General features: G+C 38.9%; 2 protein-coding genes and 1 pseudogene across 2 annotated transcripts in view; 2 read left to right on the top strand and 1 right to left on the bottom strand.

Moving 5' to 3' along the window:
- Positions 1-5,678, top strand: part of LOC127624833 (collagen and calcium-binding EGF domain-containing protein 1) — a 57,655-nt gene extending 51,977 nt beyond the window's left edge. Inside the window, exons 9-11 of the mRNA XM_052099785.1 lie at positions 3,310-3,345; positions 4,520-4,555; positions 5,329-5,678. Of these exons, the coding sequence (XP_051955745.1) occupies positions 3,310-3,345; positions 4,520-4,555; positions 5,329-5,589 (333 nt within the window). The 3' untranslated portion in view covers positions 5,590-5,678. The remainder of the gene's footprint in view (positions 1-3,309; positions 3,346-4,519; positions 4,556-5,328) is intronic.
- Positions 1-16,782, bottom strand: part of LOC127624804 (calpastatin-like) — a 711,053-nt gene that overhangs the window by 114,758 nt on the left and 579,513 nt on the right. The gene's annotated exons all lie outside the window — the stretch shown is intronic.
- On the top strand, positions 6,571-14,228 carry LOC127624537 (uncharacterized; annotated as a pseudogene).

Here is a 16,782-nt window from a genome sequence, read left to right on the forward strand (position 1 = left end):
GAAAAAAAAATTGTTGCTCTACATAAAGATGGCCTAGGCTATAAGAAAATTGCCAAGACCCTGACACTGAGCTGCAGCACTGTGGCCAAGACCAGCGGTTTAACAGCACAGGTTCCATTCAGAACAGGCCTCGCCATGGTCAACCAAAGAAGTTGAGTGCACGTGCTCCACGTCATATCCAGAGGTTGTCTTTTGGAAATAGACGTATGAGTGCTGCCAGCATTGCTGCACAGGTTGAAGGGGTGGGGGGTCAGCCTGTCACTGCTCAGACCATACGCCTTACACTGCATCAAATTGGTCTGCATGGCAGTCATCCCAGAAGGAAGCCTCTTCTAAAGATGATGCACAAGAAAGCCCGCAAACAGTTTGCTGAAGACAAGCAGACTAAGGACATGGATTACCAGAACCATGTCCTGTGGTCTGATGAGACCAAGATAAACTTATTTGGTTCAGAAGGTGTCAAGCGTGTGTGGCGGAAACCAGGAGGAGTACAAAGACAAGTGTGTCTTGCCTACAGACAAGCATGGTTGTGGGAGTGTCATGGTCTGGGGCTGCATTGAGGGAACCATGAATGCCAACATGTATGTTGACGTACTGAAACAGAGCATGATCCCCTCCTTCGGAGACTGGGCCGCAGGGCAGTATTCCAGCATGATAGCGACCCCAAACACACCTCCAAGACGACCACTGCCTTGCTAAAGAAGCTGAGGGTGAAGGTGATGGACTGGCCAAGCATGTCTCCAGAGCTAAACCCTATTAAACATCTGTGGGGCATCCACAAACAGAAGGTGGAGGAGCACACAGTCTCTAACATCCACCAGCTCCGTGATGTTGTCATGGAGGAGTGGAAGAGGACTCCAGTGGCAACCTGTGAAGCTCTGGTGAACGCCATGCCCAAGAGGGTTAAAGCATTGCCGGAAAATAATGGTGGCCACACAAATTATTGACACTTCGGGCCCAATTTAGACATTTTCACTTGGGGGTGTACTCACTTTTGTTGCCAGCGGTTTAGACATTAATGGCTGGGTGTTGAGTTATTTTGAGGGGACAGCAAATTTACACTGTTATACAAGCTGTACACTCACTACTTTTTTATATTGTAGCAACGTGTCATTTCTTGATTGTTGTCACATGAAAAGATATAATCAAATATTTACAAAAATGTGAGGAGTGTGCTCCGTGTGTGCGTGTGTGTGTGTGTGTGTGTGTGTGTGTGTGTGTGTGTGTGTGTGTGTGTGTGTGTCCGTCCAAACCATTCTCAAAAGTCTCTGCATGCATAGATGCAAAATTTCTCAATATGCCAAAGCACAACATTCATCCTATGTTTAAGTTGACAAATGATAATTGCAATAACAAAGAAAACGCTGGCCATATTGTTGCTCAGGTGTTGCTTTCCTTGGCCCGTGTTGTTCTCAGGGCCAGCAGTTAACTTGTCCAACAGTGTCGACCTGTTGCTTTTAATACATTGGACCTCATCATTAAAGTGTGAGCCATCAATGAAGAAAAAAGACCTTGTTGCTGAAGTTGTGTAAAAAATGTATAAGGCTTAGACGTAGAAACATGGGACCTTCAATGCTCGAGGGTTGTGGCTCATAGCATGAATTTAGTTGGTGCTTAAAGTTTCTTTTTTATTATTTGATAATTGAGACGTCAAGCAGTTTGGAACAGACTAAGCTGGTTATTTGGCGCTTGTCAGGCTGAGAGACCAAATGGTCACCAGCTAAAAAGGTTGAAGTACAGCTTGGCCCAACTGTGAGACCAGCTAAAGGCCAGATTGTTGATGTATTTGTAAATGTGTGAACCCTGCTGGAAAGAAAGAAAAACCAAACAGCTTAAAGCACCCCAAGATGGTTTGCTGATCTTCTTAAGATACTCCATCCATGTACTCCTATTCGGTGTGAGTTGTTGCTCCTGTTGCAATGGAATGTTGATGTTACCTTCTGCCGAAACCAGCTTTACCTAATCATCTGCATTAAGACCCACATTTCAGAGCATTATTTTTATATCTATGAATCCATTTTTCCATCCTGTGCTGCAAATGCTACTCAGATCTACTGTTGACAAGCATGATTGGATTTGTAGTTTTTTTTTTAGTTGAATGAGTAGGACCATCAAATCTTGTATTTGGTGAATCTACATTAAATATGACTTTCTTGGAGTGCCGAGGGCCCCATTAATTGACCCTTGGCTGGCATGTGGATTTATTAATATATTATTTATTTATTTATTTATTATTATTATAAAAAGCTGTTTATGTAGTGTGTTGGAATACAATTATACACTTCATAACTCAAGCATAAACAATTGCATATTTTTGCAGATAAGTCTAAAGACATGACAGGTTTTAATGTTATATCTTATTATTATTTTATTATATTTTAAGAATCAGGAATGCAGTTCTCTTTAATAAAAAAAATAAATAAATAAAGCTATATGTTGTGACACATGCGCCTGTATGATAAACCATATGACTGTTTTTCATTCTAATGAAAAATATATTTTTTTTTTTGGGAGTGACTATTTGCACCTGCCACACAGTGTGGCTATTTGCGCTCAAATAGTCTGGTGTAACATTGAAATTAAAGACAATGTGCATGCTCAAGTGTTGCATCAATGGTGTAGTGTGTAATAGATGCTGTGGTTGTGTCTTCCCCATACTTTTTCCTGTCTCCACTCCTTATATTTCCTTTTAATGCTACTTATTATAAAAATGTATATAAAGGTTGATTTCCTCACAGTGATTTGGTCAGTGTGAAGGACCGAGAGTTATAGAAAGGTTTGATCCGGGTAAACTTCTGGTGGTTTTACAATAGCAATATTTATAGTAACCATGTATTTTGGCGGAAGCCATATTTGTATTACAGTAACACTGTGTTACTATAGGAACCATGTTTTAATTTTGTGGTTACTATAATTTTACGACAAAATACCATGGTGATACTATGGTTACTGTAGGAAAGCCATGGTTAATTTTGTAAGGAAATGTTAGGATCAGGGTTAAGTTTAGGGGTTGGTGTAGGGTGTCTGGGATTCTAAATAAACACAATAAACATGTGATGCCCCTATACTACACTGTATGTTAGTATTTAATTAGGAATGCATTTATTATTTGCACCAGGGTGCTAATAACATCTAACACTGTTTGCACATGTTTTGCCAAGAAGATACTTTTGGTTGCCATTTACAATTGGTTCCAAATAGCCTCTGCCAATTTATAAGTTGTTGTATGTTTAATAAGAGTGTGTGTGTGTGTGTGTGTGTGTGTGTGTGTGTGTGTGTGTGTGTGTGTGTGTGTGTGTGTGTGTGCAGGGTCCTCCTGGGGCACCAGGGAAAGATGGCATGAAGGTACAGTATGATTTCAATCTATTTTTATCTCCATCCTTGACTTTTCAAATGTTCTATATTCCATGTTCGAAATGCAAATATTTGGAAAAACAAGATAAAGATGTTTGAATTCAGTTGTGACTTATCACTAATTAAATTAATTTTTGGATGTCAGGTCAAAGAGGAACACAATGTAAAAAATATGACATCGTATATGGCAGGACACGTGGAATGTCTGGTATTTCAAAATACCATTATTATAGTCTGGAAATGTAAAATATGATTTGATTAGGTGAAATATTACCAGTTTAATTACACCAAGGAACTTCAACACTCTCTTTGTGAGTATATGTTACATGTTTTCTATTATTATGTAACGCTTAGTGAAGTACAGATAAATACAAGTCCAAACAGGTCTAAATCAAATGTAATGTGTACTACCTTTTCCCTAGAAGTCAGCAGGGGGTCCATATAACAGACTTTGAAAGCACAGTGCTTTGAAATGGGATATCAAGTTTTGGATCTAAAGTAGTATAAACTCATGTTATTGCTAACATTTGTGTAGGTTGAGCTATAGCAGGCTTTTTTACTGTGTTGGAGACAAATATTGTATAACGCCACCAAAATAACTCTTAGGCCAGAAGCATACACTCAGCATACTTTTCCAACAAGTGTGCACTGTCATCCATGGTCGTCTCGGTTACATGTTTATATAGAAAGCGTTTCTGTTATGTTTTTGGCTTTGTGTTCACAAATCAAAACCATCTGGCCTCGCTCACTACCTCTGTGTGAACCCTGACCCTACATAATCCCTACAGAGGGGTCAATATCGCAAAAAGTCTGTCTGTGTGGTACCTAGTGCCATACCTCACCCCAAATGAGCTATAAACCAACTCCAAATGAGGCGCAGAAAAAGTGCTACAGTAAAATTTATATACACTCTGATTGCTGAATAAACTAGTTTCCGGCTTTTGGTTTTATTTACCAGCCAAATTGCTCTGTGTAGTGGTGAATTTTTTGGCATGAAAGATGTTGAAAGAAAGAGTAAGGATGTCTAATGTTGATGTTGCCAGTGATTGTTTTCTCACCTGCTATCGTGTTTCTGAGAGATAGCTGGCACGAACTGTCCCTTTGGACTTCTCTTGGCTTCTTTACTGTAATCCTGCTAACCCAAATATTTGTTTGGATTCTCCAGGGAGAGAGAGGGCTTCCCGGCCTTTCTGGACCTCCAGTAAGAATTTTTTATCATGCAATTTTCTCTCATGGTGTTTGGTTCTGTAATATATTTGTCTGTATTGTCCTTTTCACTCTTACCTTTTGTTTACATTTGATTTTCTCACAGTGTTGGTCTGTCTATGCTTTAATTTCTCTCTCTTAAAATACTACATCAAGTAGAAGTCAAGTAGAAGATTGTTATAGGTTTTTTTTTAAAAACTTCTGAGTAAAGTTAAAAACTTCTGCCGATTGTGGTTTACTAAACATTGGTTTACTAATGGTGGTTGATGGTGGATTACTGTAATTTTGGGGATTCACTCCCGAAATTTAAAACAGTTTGGCAATCATGGACTCTTGAACTAAGCCTTCTTTTTAAAACCTCCATGTCCAAACAGAAATTGCAGAACAAGCCCCTAAATTTGACATACTGTAGAGATTGAGGTGTTTTATTAGATTAGATTTATTATGAGCAGTGTTGGGTAGAGTACTTCTAAAATGTAATCCAGTACAGATTACCAATTACACTAACAAGCAAAATTGTAATCAGTAATATTATTCTTTTTAGGTAACCTGACTAATTTACACTCTTCATTAAATCAAGAAATTATTTTTTTATATTTTAGTCCCTGAGATAATGTAATCTGTAATCATGTAATCCATTTTGTCATCTGATTTCATAATCCAGATTACATGTAATCCATTACCACCCAACACTTATTTGTCTGTGGGAGTACTTACAGACTTAACCTGATGGACTTCCATATGATACGAGTGTATTTGTGTGTTCAGGGCCCACCTGGATCCTTTGACTTCCTTTTGCTCCTTATGGCCGACATTCGCCATGACATCGCAGAACTACAGAATAAAGTGTTAGGAAGACCGTTGCACTCTTCTGGAGAGGATTTACCCCCTGCCCCGGACACCTGGAGAGATAACCAGGAAAGTCTGGACTTTGGCTCTGGAGAAGACTACAAACCTCAGAGCCCCAACAAGAGCACCAGGAAGAGAAAATTGCACCGAACCTTAAATAGTCCAGATTGGCCGATTTGAGACCGGCAAAAAAAGAACTGATTAAACGGAGAATGAGTGGTGTAAATATCACAGAATGGTTGCTATTTAACTGTACACTCTGGGGGGGGGGGGGCTGAATGTATTTCATTGTATGAAATTTCTATTTTTATAACATAAAGACTGTACATTTTTGTAATTTCTGCATTTTGAATGAGTCATTTGTCCACCAGATAAGAAAAATGAACAATCACGTAAGGTTCTCTGGTCTTGAACCATACATTTTCAAATATGTGAGCAATTAACTCACTTATCATGATTTTACCAGCGCACACACACACACACAGTGTACATTTGGTCCGGTTCAATGAATGCATGAAATGAAAACAATCAATGAAGAAAGCCGTGTACATACAGGATTTTTCTGTAAATTTACACCTTTTTCCACACTCCCAATCCAAGCCAGAAAATCAACATTTTAAATAAACCTCCTTTAAAACTAGGTTTAAGATACACCCATGATTCAGTAATAATGTAAAGAAATTGGTGCAAGCTTTGATTGGAGGTGCATAGGGTACTTTTATAATTCTTATAGGGATGGTTCACCTAAAAATGAAAATATTTTCAGTGTTGACGTTTTTATTAGGTACAGGTGGATGTTAATTGTTTTAGAGCCTCGTTCAATTCAAATACAACGCATCGCCATCATTTCATGGATTTGTGTGGCGCATTGAATATAACTGCTTTTAAAGTTAGACCTCTTGTCACTTATTTAATTAAATGACAGAAACAGCCATATGATATGGCACCAATGTTCAATAAATAATATTATCCTTAATAATCACAACAGATCCTTCTTTCACCAGGTAATGTTTTTAACTATAATATAGTTTGGTTAGGTGAAAGCAATAGTATGTTATTTTTTTTTAACAAGAATTGATTCTATGATCCATATTTTGACTCTGGCATCATGTTTTACCTCCCAAATTCTCCAAAAAAAGTGGATTGGGGATTAACCAGAAAATGGACCCAAGGTAGGCCTGCCCACCTCATGTGACACACAAGAGGCACTTTTCCTCGGCACGTTACGGTTCGACTCTCCTCTACTCACTTTTCTGAGCTTGTTTTTCCACTGCAGTTTAGTGCCGCCTCAACATGAGTGGGATTATAGGATGATCGTCATAGTTGTGCCGCCTCAACATGGCTGGGACATCATCTTAAACATGACACAAACTGACCAAAACAATAACACAACCGCTAGCTGTAAGCTACTAGCTCATTGTGCTGCATAAATCAGTTGTTGCATGGTGATTTTTTTTTTTTTTTACACAAGAGTAACAGTTAAATTGGCCTGGTTGTTTTAGAAACAAGCTTCCAGTAGCTGGTCAACTAAATAAAGTGAAGCTTTCAAGCAGAGTATAGAGTTAACGTAACAAAACGTACCATCCTCCATCGTGGACCAGTCCAGGGCGCACTCCCTCCCAATGCTCGCCAGTTTAGATAGCATCCATTTGGTCGAACCACTTCCACATTTCCTTGGTTCTGTAGTCACTTAAGTTTTTTTTACTTTTCCCTACAATGTTGGTAGGTCCCGTGGTAGCCGTGTGCGGCCAACAGCTGAGACACTTCCTGGGAGACATTTTCGTTTCGCTCCTTGCTAACGAGTGGACCATCTGCACCTCGTTTATTGACCGCAGCATGGTTTTGTGCACAGCCATTTCTTTTTTCACAATCCGAAAGTCTCGTGAACAAATTATATTGTTATCGCTGTTGCTAACTTTAAAACTAGCGGGTTGACATCACGTGTCGGAAATCCAGTGACGCTGGTAGTGACGATTCTCCCTGACCAATCAGTGATCTGCAGGATTTTGACGTCACATTTAGTATCGCTCGGCTCGCTTGGAACCTCGACCGTGGTGGTACTAAAAAAAGTATCAGGTACTTTCCACAGTGGAAAACCCCAAAAAAGCAAGCAGGGTTGAGTAGTACTGTGTAGTGGAAAACACCCAAAGGTGGCCGCTATAAACTTTACCCACTTGAACTGCTGTCTCTGTTGGCACTGAAGAGGAAATTAACCACTATACTATGGTGGTTCTCAAGGTGTCACCACACAGAGAAGCATGTATTACTTATTTGAAATCTACTTATGACTAGAAAGCTAAATGGCCCCTTCATAAAACACTGTATTTCATCTCAAAGAGTCTCATATAGTTCTCAAATAGGCTTTCTTAAACCTTCATTTAAAAATGTGTGTATTGTGGGGCTTGAACACTGGTCTTCCCGAAAGGGTTAGTGTGGAATTAACAAAACAATCACCAAGGCTGGTTGAGAAAGCCAGCATAAAGATTAGGGTTAGGGTTAGGTTAGGGTCATAACCGGATATAACAAAGCTCTTTTTGATTTTATTTTCCCTTAAAACACTAAAAAGCAACAATAAATACCACAGCACTTTTCTAAACACACGTTTGTTACTTCACCTCAGAATTTACCTGATCCATGAGGTCATCACATGCAATGTTGAGAAGGTTGATTTTGAGGTAATTTGATAAAGCGCGTCATAACTTTTAAAATTATGCCAAATTTGGTAGCTAATGAGAATCTCTGAAATGATCATGATTATTTTGAGACAAAATACCTATTTGTCATTTTTAGGTTTGTTCAATGTGATTAAATGAAACGTTTTTAACAACTGTCCAAAAAGTGAAAGAGTAGCATTTGGGGTATAATATATATAGTAGCAGGGACTATAGGCCCCCCATTAAACACATTGTTTTTCTTATGGTTAGGGTTGGGTTAGGGGAATAGATTTGTTATGACAAACATTTAAAGTGAGCTCCCATTGACTAATCCAATCATAATGGAGATTCATTCGTTTATAGAATATTTGAGATGTTATGAAATGCCAAATGTGATGGTAAATAGCAGGAAATGGTGCAACCTTTTCTGTAGTGGTTATTTTGAATGTACACGGTCTTAGTTGTTAATCAAATTTGTCTCAAAAGTATTCGCATAAGCTGACAAATTTTGCCCTGCAACTATTGCCCCGATATCTGCATTATATCACTATACCCCAAGTGTTTTATATATGTTTGTTTATATTTATTCATTTATTTTAATCAAAACAACCTTCTGTTGTTATTTCTTTTCACACAACTCATGTTGCTCCTTCAATATTTTTTTTGTATTAATCTTGATAGCACATTTTCCTTCATGTGTGCCTTTAGCCCCACTGTACATTACAATTAATGCATGCCAAAAGTCTAAGGCTATGTTCGAAATTGTTCACACTTGCTCTTAGTATTTCATGCAGTAATGTATTATGAGAGCATGTATCTTAGTTAAGATCCCATTTGTAACACAACAGTTAATTCTACCATCTGAAACTCGTAAATCAAAGCAAGCCAAACATGCTTATTGCACACCCACCCTAAAACAAAGATTCCCACCGTCGGGCACTCGTCTGATTCTGACACTTTTTTTTTTCTCGACGTTTCATGGTTGGACTGTACTGGTCCCTGAGAGAGCCACACATTAATTGCCTGTGAAGGGAGACTGTCTGAAGTAACCAGCCAACAACTGCGGTCAGCTCACCCTTTAGGCCTGTTAAACATAGACTTCATCAAAACAACATTTTCCAATGAGACAAGAACAACTTTGGCTTTGATTACTGTGCGAGGGGAAATATAATATTTGGATTTGACCAAATGAAAAGATAAATCAAATGGGTGAAATGAAAACGTTAATGTAAGCGTTTGGAAATGGCCAGTAGGTTTACGTTACCTTTTATTGAAGAGAGACGTGACTGCAGGGTCATGTGTCAGTACATTCATGTTTATTTTGCATGGCAACTGATGCATTACAAATTATGAAGATTCACATCAGTATTTTCCAAGCCTGAGCAATTTCAATTTATATTTACAAATTTCTTTATGCATGAAGTATATGTGAAAGCCTTGACATTTTCTTTGGGATTAATATACACATATGTTTTTTTTAAATATGACACAATGGCGGTATAGCTATGATTTACTTTTATGTGTATACATCTCAGGGGGTCACGTAACCTTATCATAACTGTTACGCCATTTCTAATGCAGTAATTGTTAAGCACATCGTATAAGAAAGAGTGATTTAGTACAGTGGTTCTCAATCTGGGGCTGGTGCCCAATAGAGGCCTCAACAAATTTCCAAGGATATATTGTTTTGAAAATGATCAAAACCACTCAAATCTGTCCTACAACATAAACTGACCATTCCTAAAATTCAATTAAGAATGTATTATGAATTATTTTAATCTATTTAGTTTAACACATCGTTTCAGGGGAATAGGGGCCTTCGGATGTTGTCTTGGACAATGAAGGGCCTTGGAGTCAGAAAGGTAAAGAACGACTGATTTAATATACTCCAAATTAAAATTAAGGACATCCACTGGGAACTTTACAGTTTTACGTGTTTTTAACCAACCAAACAAATAAATAAATCAGTGAAAATAAGAATAATAATCCCTGTTTAGACTGAACTTGATTGAATGTATATTTTGCCTTTTTAATCTTAAAGCCAAAACGGCTCATAATCCTCCTCATTCCCATACAACCATAAGGAATGTGTATCTTCTCTGCTTAATGCAAGCCAAACTTCAGACACTACGAACACACACCCTCTCAACAAGCTCTTATAATATTTGTAGACAAATCATGCCTGAGATGTGTGAATCTCATGGCCAGAAATTATAGGAAAAAAAAAAAGAAATTCTCTCATCATTTACTCACCCTCACGTATCCCAAATGTGTATGACTTTCTTTCTTTTGCAGAACAGAACTGAAGATTTTTAGAGGAATATCTCATCTCGGTAGGTTCATTCAATGCAAGTGAATGGTGGCCAGAACTCTGAAGGTCCAAAAAGCACATAACGGCAGCATAAATTATCTTCTTAAGTGATATGATAGGTGATGAAACAGATCAATGTATACGTTATTTTTTTTAAATTATAAATCGCCACCTTTGACTGGTACTAACCAGTAGGTGGCTGAATGTGTAAGTGAAGATTTACAGTAAAAAGGGATTTAAATATTGATCTACGTCTCACCCACACCTATCATCAAACTTCAAAAGATATGGATTTAAACATTGGAGTCTTATGGATTACTTTTATGCTGCCTTAATGTCCTTTTTGGATCTTCTGAGTTCTGGTCACCATTCACTTGCATTGTGAGGACCAACAGAGCTGAGATATTCTTCTAAAAATCTTTGTTTATGTTCTACAGAAGAACGAACGTCTTATTTTTATTTTATTTTTATTTTTTTTGTGAACTATCCCTTTACAGCATGTAAATTAAACACTTTTTGTGTAATCAAACACCATAAATGCATATATTTTATTTTGTGTTTTTTGGTGGAGTGCTACTATTCAGGCTTTTGTGTTGTTATTACATACACGTTAGATTTTAGATGCTTAAATTAAGTATAAACTGTAATGAAATAGGCCTACTTTGATTTGTATTCATATACCAGGCGTTTCTCTATTTTACTTTATTTTATTTTATTTTATTTATGTGGGTGGTAGAATTCTCCTATTTCGTGTTTTGTATTGTGAATACATGACCACTAGATGGCAGCAATGAAATATGTTGATGCTTCAGTGCTGTAAATTGGTTGTTCTCCACAAGATGGCAGCAAAAACACACAAGCTGTAGTCCCATCGTGTGGTAACACGTGATTGTAACAGACCAATACTGTATATTAAAAAATGTATTCTTTAACTGCTCAGATCAAAGAGGCTGCACAAATCAGGCTATAATTCATTGTGTGCCTCCTAATGAAATAAATAAGCAGGTGGAGCACTGATCACAAAATGCACTTGTGAGTTGTTCACTCCATCACTTGAAAGGGATGGTTCACCCAAAAATGAACATTCTCTCATTATTTAGGCTCACCATCATGTTGTTCCAAAGCCTGTGACTTTATTTATTTATTTATTTATCTCAAAAGGAGGTGCCAGGCAGAATTTTGGTCTAATTCACCATTCAATTTCATAGCCGCTGTTTTCCATACAATGAAAGTGAATGGTGAATGAGATTAACATTCTGCCTAGCATCTCCTTATGTGTTCCAGAGAATAAAAGACAGTCATATGGATTTGAAACAACATGAGTTTGAGTAAATGATGGCAAAATTGTAACTTTTAGATTAACTATGCCTTTAATGTAATAAATGTGATGTAATGTCTGTTCTAAACAGACAGCTGGAATTCATGTTTCGTTTTTTCTCTCAAACACACATTATAGTCAATACAGACTATTTAATCTGTTCTCTCTGAACATGCCTTATATGTAGCCTAACTCTATATGCAAATCAATGAATGTCCTGGTGACTATGGACACTAGCAATGTTTCCCTTACACACAAATCATGTTTAGAGGAGCATTTTATCATACGTATTTTATCATGACCCAAAGTGTATTTTTATATTTTCTAAAGAAAATGTGAGCGGTATTCGATAATGGTTTCACAATGTGTTCTGGAAGGGTTCACACACCCACATAAAATGGAGTGATTTAATTTAGCTTTTTTTAATATGAACCCTTGTGTTGCCTTAAGAGTCAAAAACCGCCACTATGTTTACCAGAAAACCAGCTAAATTATTATATATATGTTTTTATTTAACTTGAAATTTGATGACTTCTCCTAGAGTGACCCCAACATTAGAAAAAGTAAAGCATTGCCTTTGTTCATATTTCCATGATAGCTGTACACCACCAGGGTACAAAGATTGGCTTAGGGTAATATTTGACCCAGCAGTTATAAAAATAATTTACACACCACAAAAACCACAATGAGACACACAAACAAACACACACACACACACACACACAAACACAATGAGAAATTGAGATTCTGTGTGCTACTGATTGAACTCAGACAAAACTAAAACTTTCTTGTGCATGTGCAGCATCTCACCTCCATGACCCCACACATGACTCAAGTTCTCAGACAAAATAAACAAAATTTCAGACAAAATAAACATTTCTTGAAAGCATTGTTTACTAATGGGAAATGTAGTCAGAGGCTATAAATGTGCTGCAAATGACAGTACCCCCAGTTCTTTCTTTGTTGAAGCCATGAGTGCACATTTCATTGCACAACAGATCGCATTTTTCAGATGTCCAGGAGGAACTAGAAAACAATGATTTAGAAGAGGAGGAGGTATCTGAAGAAGAAGATGGGGAAGAATACAACCCAGAGCATGATGCATTTTCTTCAGATGAAGAAGAAATCCCCCAAGCAGACATTTTTTCAAAGAAGAGCAAAATAACATGGTCCTTGTCACCATAGGCCCTATGACAACCAGGGAAGGATGGCAGCACAAAATGTCATAAGGATGACCCTAGGGACCGCAAGACATGCAGTTGCCCATGCCCAAGACATCGCCTCAACTTTCTACATGTTCATCACACAGCCATCAAAAAAATAATCCTAGAGATGACAAATTTGGAGGGTTTCCGTAAATATGGAGACAATCATAGCGGGTGTGAATAGGTCCCGAGGCGAGGCTACATGTAGTCTCTAGGATGCAGAGAGTGGAAGGGCGATTTTCCATGCCACGATGCCACTGATGCCACTTTCTCATGAATGCTATGATTTGATTTGATAACCATGAGTCAAGACCTGCAAGACGTGTGAGAGACAAACTGGCGGCCATAAGGGAGGTCTGGGAGAAATGGGTGGAGCGTCTGCCATACCTTTACAACCCTGGGCCTGAAGTAACAGTGGATGAGCAACTTGTTCCATTCAGAGGTAAATTTTTATTTTCATATCTGTAATGTAAGTGATTTTCACTGTTTATTTTATTATGTATTGCTGTAATATCATTGATTTATGTGATTGTTTTCTGTGACACTGATACTAATTACTGATAGTAATCTCTTTTGTCAGTAGGTCGCTGTCCTTTCCTGTAGTATATGGCCAGCAAAGTATGGCATCAAGATATGGGTGGCCTGTGATGCACAATCCAGCTACGCTTGGAAGATGCAAGTCTACACAGGGAAGCCGACCAGTGGAGGCCCGGAGAAGAACCAGGGGATGCGGGTTGTGCTTAATGCGACAGATGGACTGAGGGGGCACAATGCCATGTGTGACAATTTCTTCACCTCTTATGAACTCAGCCAGCAGCTCCTGAAGAGGAAGATCACCATGGTTGGCACAGTTAAAAAGAACAAGCCTGAGCTCCCCCCTGCACTCCTCGCAACAAGGGGGAGAGAGGCATTCTCATCAAAGTTTGCCTTCACCCCCACCACCACTCTAGTTTCTTACCTTCCAAAGAGGAACAAGAATGTGGTCCTCCTGAGCACTCTGCACAAAATGGCTGATATCAGTGATCGTGAGGACAGGAAGTCAGCCGTCATCCACAACAAAGGAGGCGTGGAATTGGAACTTACAGCTGCAGGAGGATGACTTCCATAACATCATTGGTGTGTCCTCATACAATGCCTCCATGATATGGAACAAGATCAACCCTACCTGGATGCCTGATAAGCGGAACAAGAGGTGGGTGTTCCTGGAGCAGCTGGGAAAGGCACATGTTACCCCACACATTCAAAGAAGGGAGCGTCTCCCCCGCACAGCAGCCTCTGCAGCGCTTGTGAAAGCTCTTCAGGGGGCTGAATCTTGTCCTGATCCACCTTAGGCTACAGCTGGGGCAGGCAAGAGGAGGAGATGCCAGTTCTGACCCTCAAAGTATAGACCGTAAAACCTTTAGCAATAATAATAATAATAATAATAAACCTCTACTTTAGTAAAGAAAACAATTATGACAGGTGTGTTGTAATAAAAACGAGTGGTGTCCACTGATTGAATTGAGTCTTTCTGCACTGTGAAGTGGTAAAACCCACATATTCACAAAGTTTGTGATGAATGACAGGTTGTTTCTTCGTGCAAAATATATTTGGGGTTTAAAATTCAAATAAGCTGCTTTATTTTAGGGGTTTGGTGAAGGTGGGTCATTTTCACCCTTAGGACAAGGGGAGTATACAGAATGTTAAGACTACACAAGGGTTAATGTGCACCAATTTACATTTGTCTTAACTACTAAAATACTAAATATATATACATTTCTCTCACAATGGTACTGAGAAGAAGCTATCCACTACAGCAAACGCAGAAAAATCTCATCCTTGCTTAGCACTCTATCTTTTACAGATATCAGAGCCTCTGGTTAGTTTGGGGGGTCCTTTATACTGTAGTAGCTGGCATAGGGATCCTCTCTCTCAACCTATTCATGAGAGTTTTTGGCACAGAGCACAGAAATGCCCATTCAGGACGTACTTGGCTTAGTTTCCGAGTGGCACAATCCCCTAAAAAATAAATCCATGTTCCGATCTGGTCCTTATTATGTCCTCTCAAAGGCGTGACACCCTTTCCATGTATGTCTTTTGAGAGGTTTTGTGCCCCAGTTCCCCAGGGCTGTAATTAAAGTCCAGCCCTAATTAGATCTGTTTCCACTGCAGTAATTATCACAGCAATAACAGGGTCAATCTGCCGTGCTCAAAATCACCCTGAACCGAGCAACTGTTTTGTGTTGATGGGCAACAATAGAATTAATGTTTTTAGGCCCATGGATTGACAAGCAATGCAGTATGTGTCCATTATCTCATCACTCAGTTTGTTTGTGTCTTATTTGTTCTAATATGTGTATTGTTTTTCTCAGATGAAAAATATGTTATTTATGGAATGATGCTGGAGCATGTTGGCCTGAGAACTTTCCCAGTACCCCAGATGGAGGAAGAAAAATAAAAGTCTTAGCTGTTTTATTGGTTTCAGCCAGTCTCCAAATCTGGTTAGGCTGGTCTGATATTCTGCTTTTAGGTAGATTTTGTGCACCAAGAAAGAAAGACAATCTGACCACCACTAAGCAAGGCTGGGATACCAGCTAGACCATTTTAAACAAGCTAAGGCCATTAAACAATCTTTGACTGGTTAACAATTTTTTTGAATCAGCAGGGATTTGTTAAGCCATTGTGAAGATGTTCAGAGTGGATGCTGAGAGGTTGCTAAGGTGTTCACAGTGATTGCTGAGAGGTTGCTAAGGTGTTTGCAGTGGTTACTCAGAGGTTGCTAGGGTGCTCAGAGTGCTTGCTGAGAGGTTGCTAAAGTGTTTACAGTGGTTGCCATAAGGTTGCTAGGCTGTTCACAGTGGTTGCTTGGGGGTTGCTAATGTGTTCATAGGGGTTGCAGATGTATTCACAGTGGTGGCTAAATGGATGATAATGTGTTCAAAGTGGTTGCTCGGAAGTTGCTAGTGTGTTCTGAGTGTTTGCTAATAGGTTGCCAAGGTGTTCTGCATGGTTGCTAGTAGGTTACTAAGGTGTTTTGAGTGGTTGCTTGGAGGTTGCTAAGGTGTTCAGAGTGTTGGCTAGGAGGATGCTAAGGTTTTTAGAGTGGTTGTCCAGAGGGTGCTAAGCTGTTTTGAGTGGTTACTAGGGGTCACTAAGGTGTTTAAAGTGGTTGCTCGGAGGTTGCAAAGGTGTTCAGTGTGGTAGCTAAGAGGTTGCTAAAGTGTTCTAAGTGTTTACACTGGTGTAAGAAGATTAGGAGATATACTAAGGAGATTAGAGTGTTTGCAAGGAGGTTGCTAGCCCTTACAAAAATTGAGAGTTCACTGCAAATTTGCAGCAGACTTGCCACAAATTTGCCACAGATAATTTTCACATGCAAATGAGCTTTGTGGCAAACTTGCGGCAAATTGTCCATTGTTGCCAAAGGTTTGCCGGAGGTTCACCACAATCGGTGAAGAACTGAAAACTTCTGGCAAACATTTGCAGCAAATCACAAGCTCATTTATATGTGAAAATAACGAGTGGCAAATTTGCTGCAAGTTTGTGGCTAGTTTAGATTTTTTGTAAGGGAAGTTGTTCAGAGTGGTTGCCAGGAAGTTGCTGAGATGTTCAGAGTGGTTTCTAGGAGGCTGCTAAGGTGTGTATAGTGGTTGCTTGGCGGTTGCTAAGATTGTTCTGAGTGGTTGCTAAGGTGTACAGAGAGGTTGCTAAGGTGTTCAAAGTGGTGACAAGGAAATTGCTGAAGTATTTTGATTGGCGTTTAGGTCGTTGATAAGTGGCTAACAACTGCCCCAACTGTAAATCTCTCCAATTTTTTTTATTTTCCTTCCATCAGGCGAAAACTATGATTGTTCAAAAAAGTATTAGCACACCTCTCCACAACAAGCCATATGATTTGAGGTGTCA

Source organism: Xyrauchen texanus, chromosome 31 (assembly GCF_025860055.1).
Source record: "Xyrauchen texanus isolate HMW12.3.18 chromosome 31, RBS_HiC_50CHRs, whole genome shotgun sequence".
NCBI lineage: Eukaryota > Metazoa > Chordata > Actinopteri > Cypriniformes > Catostomidae > Xyrauchen > Xyrauchen texanus.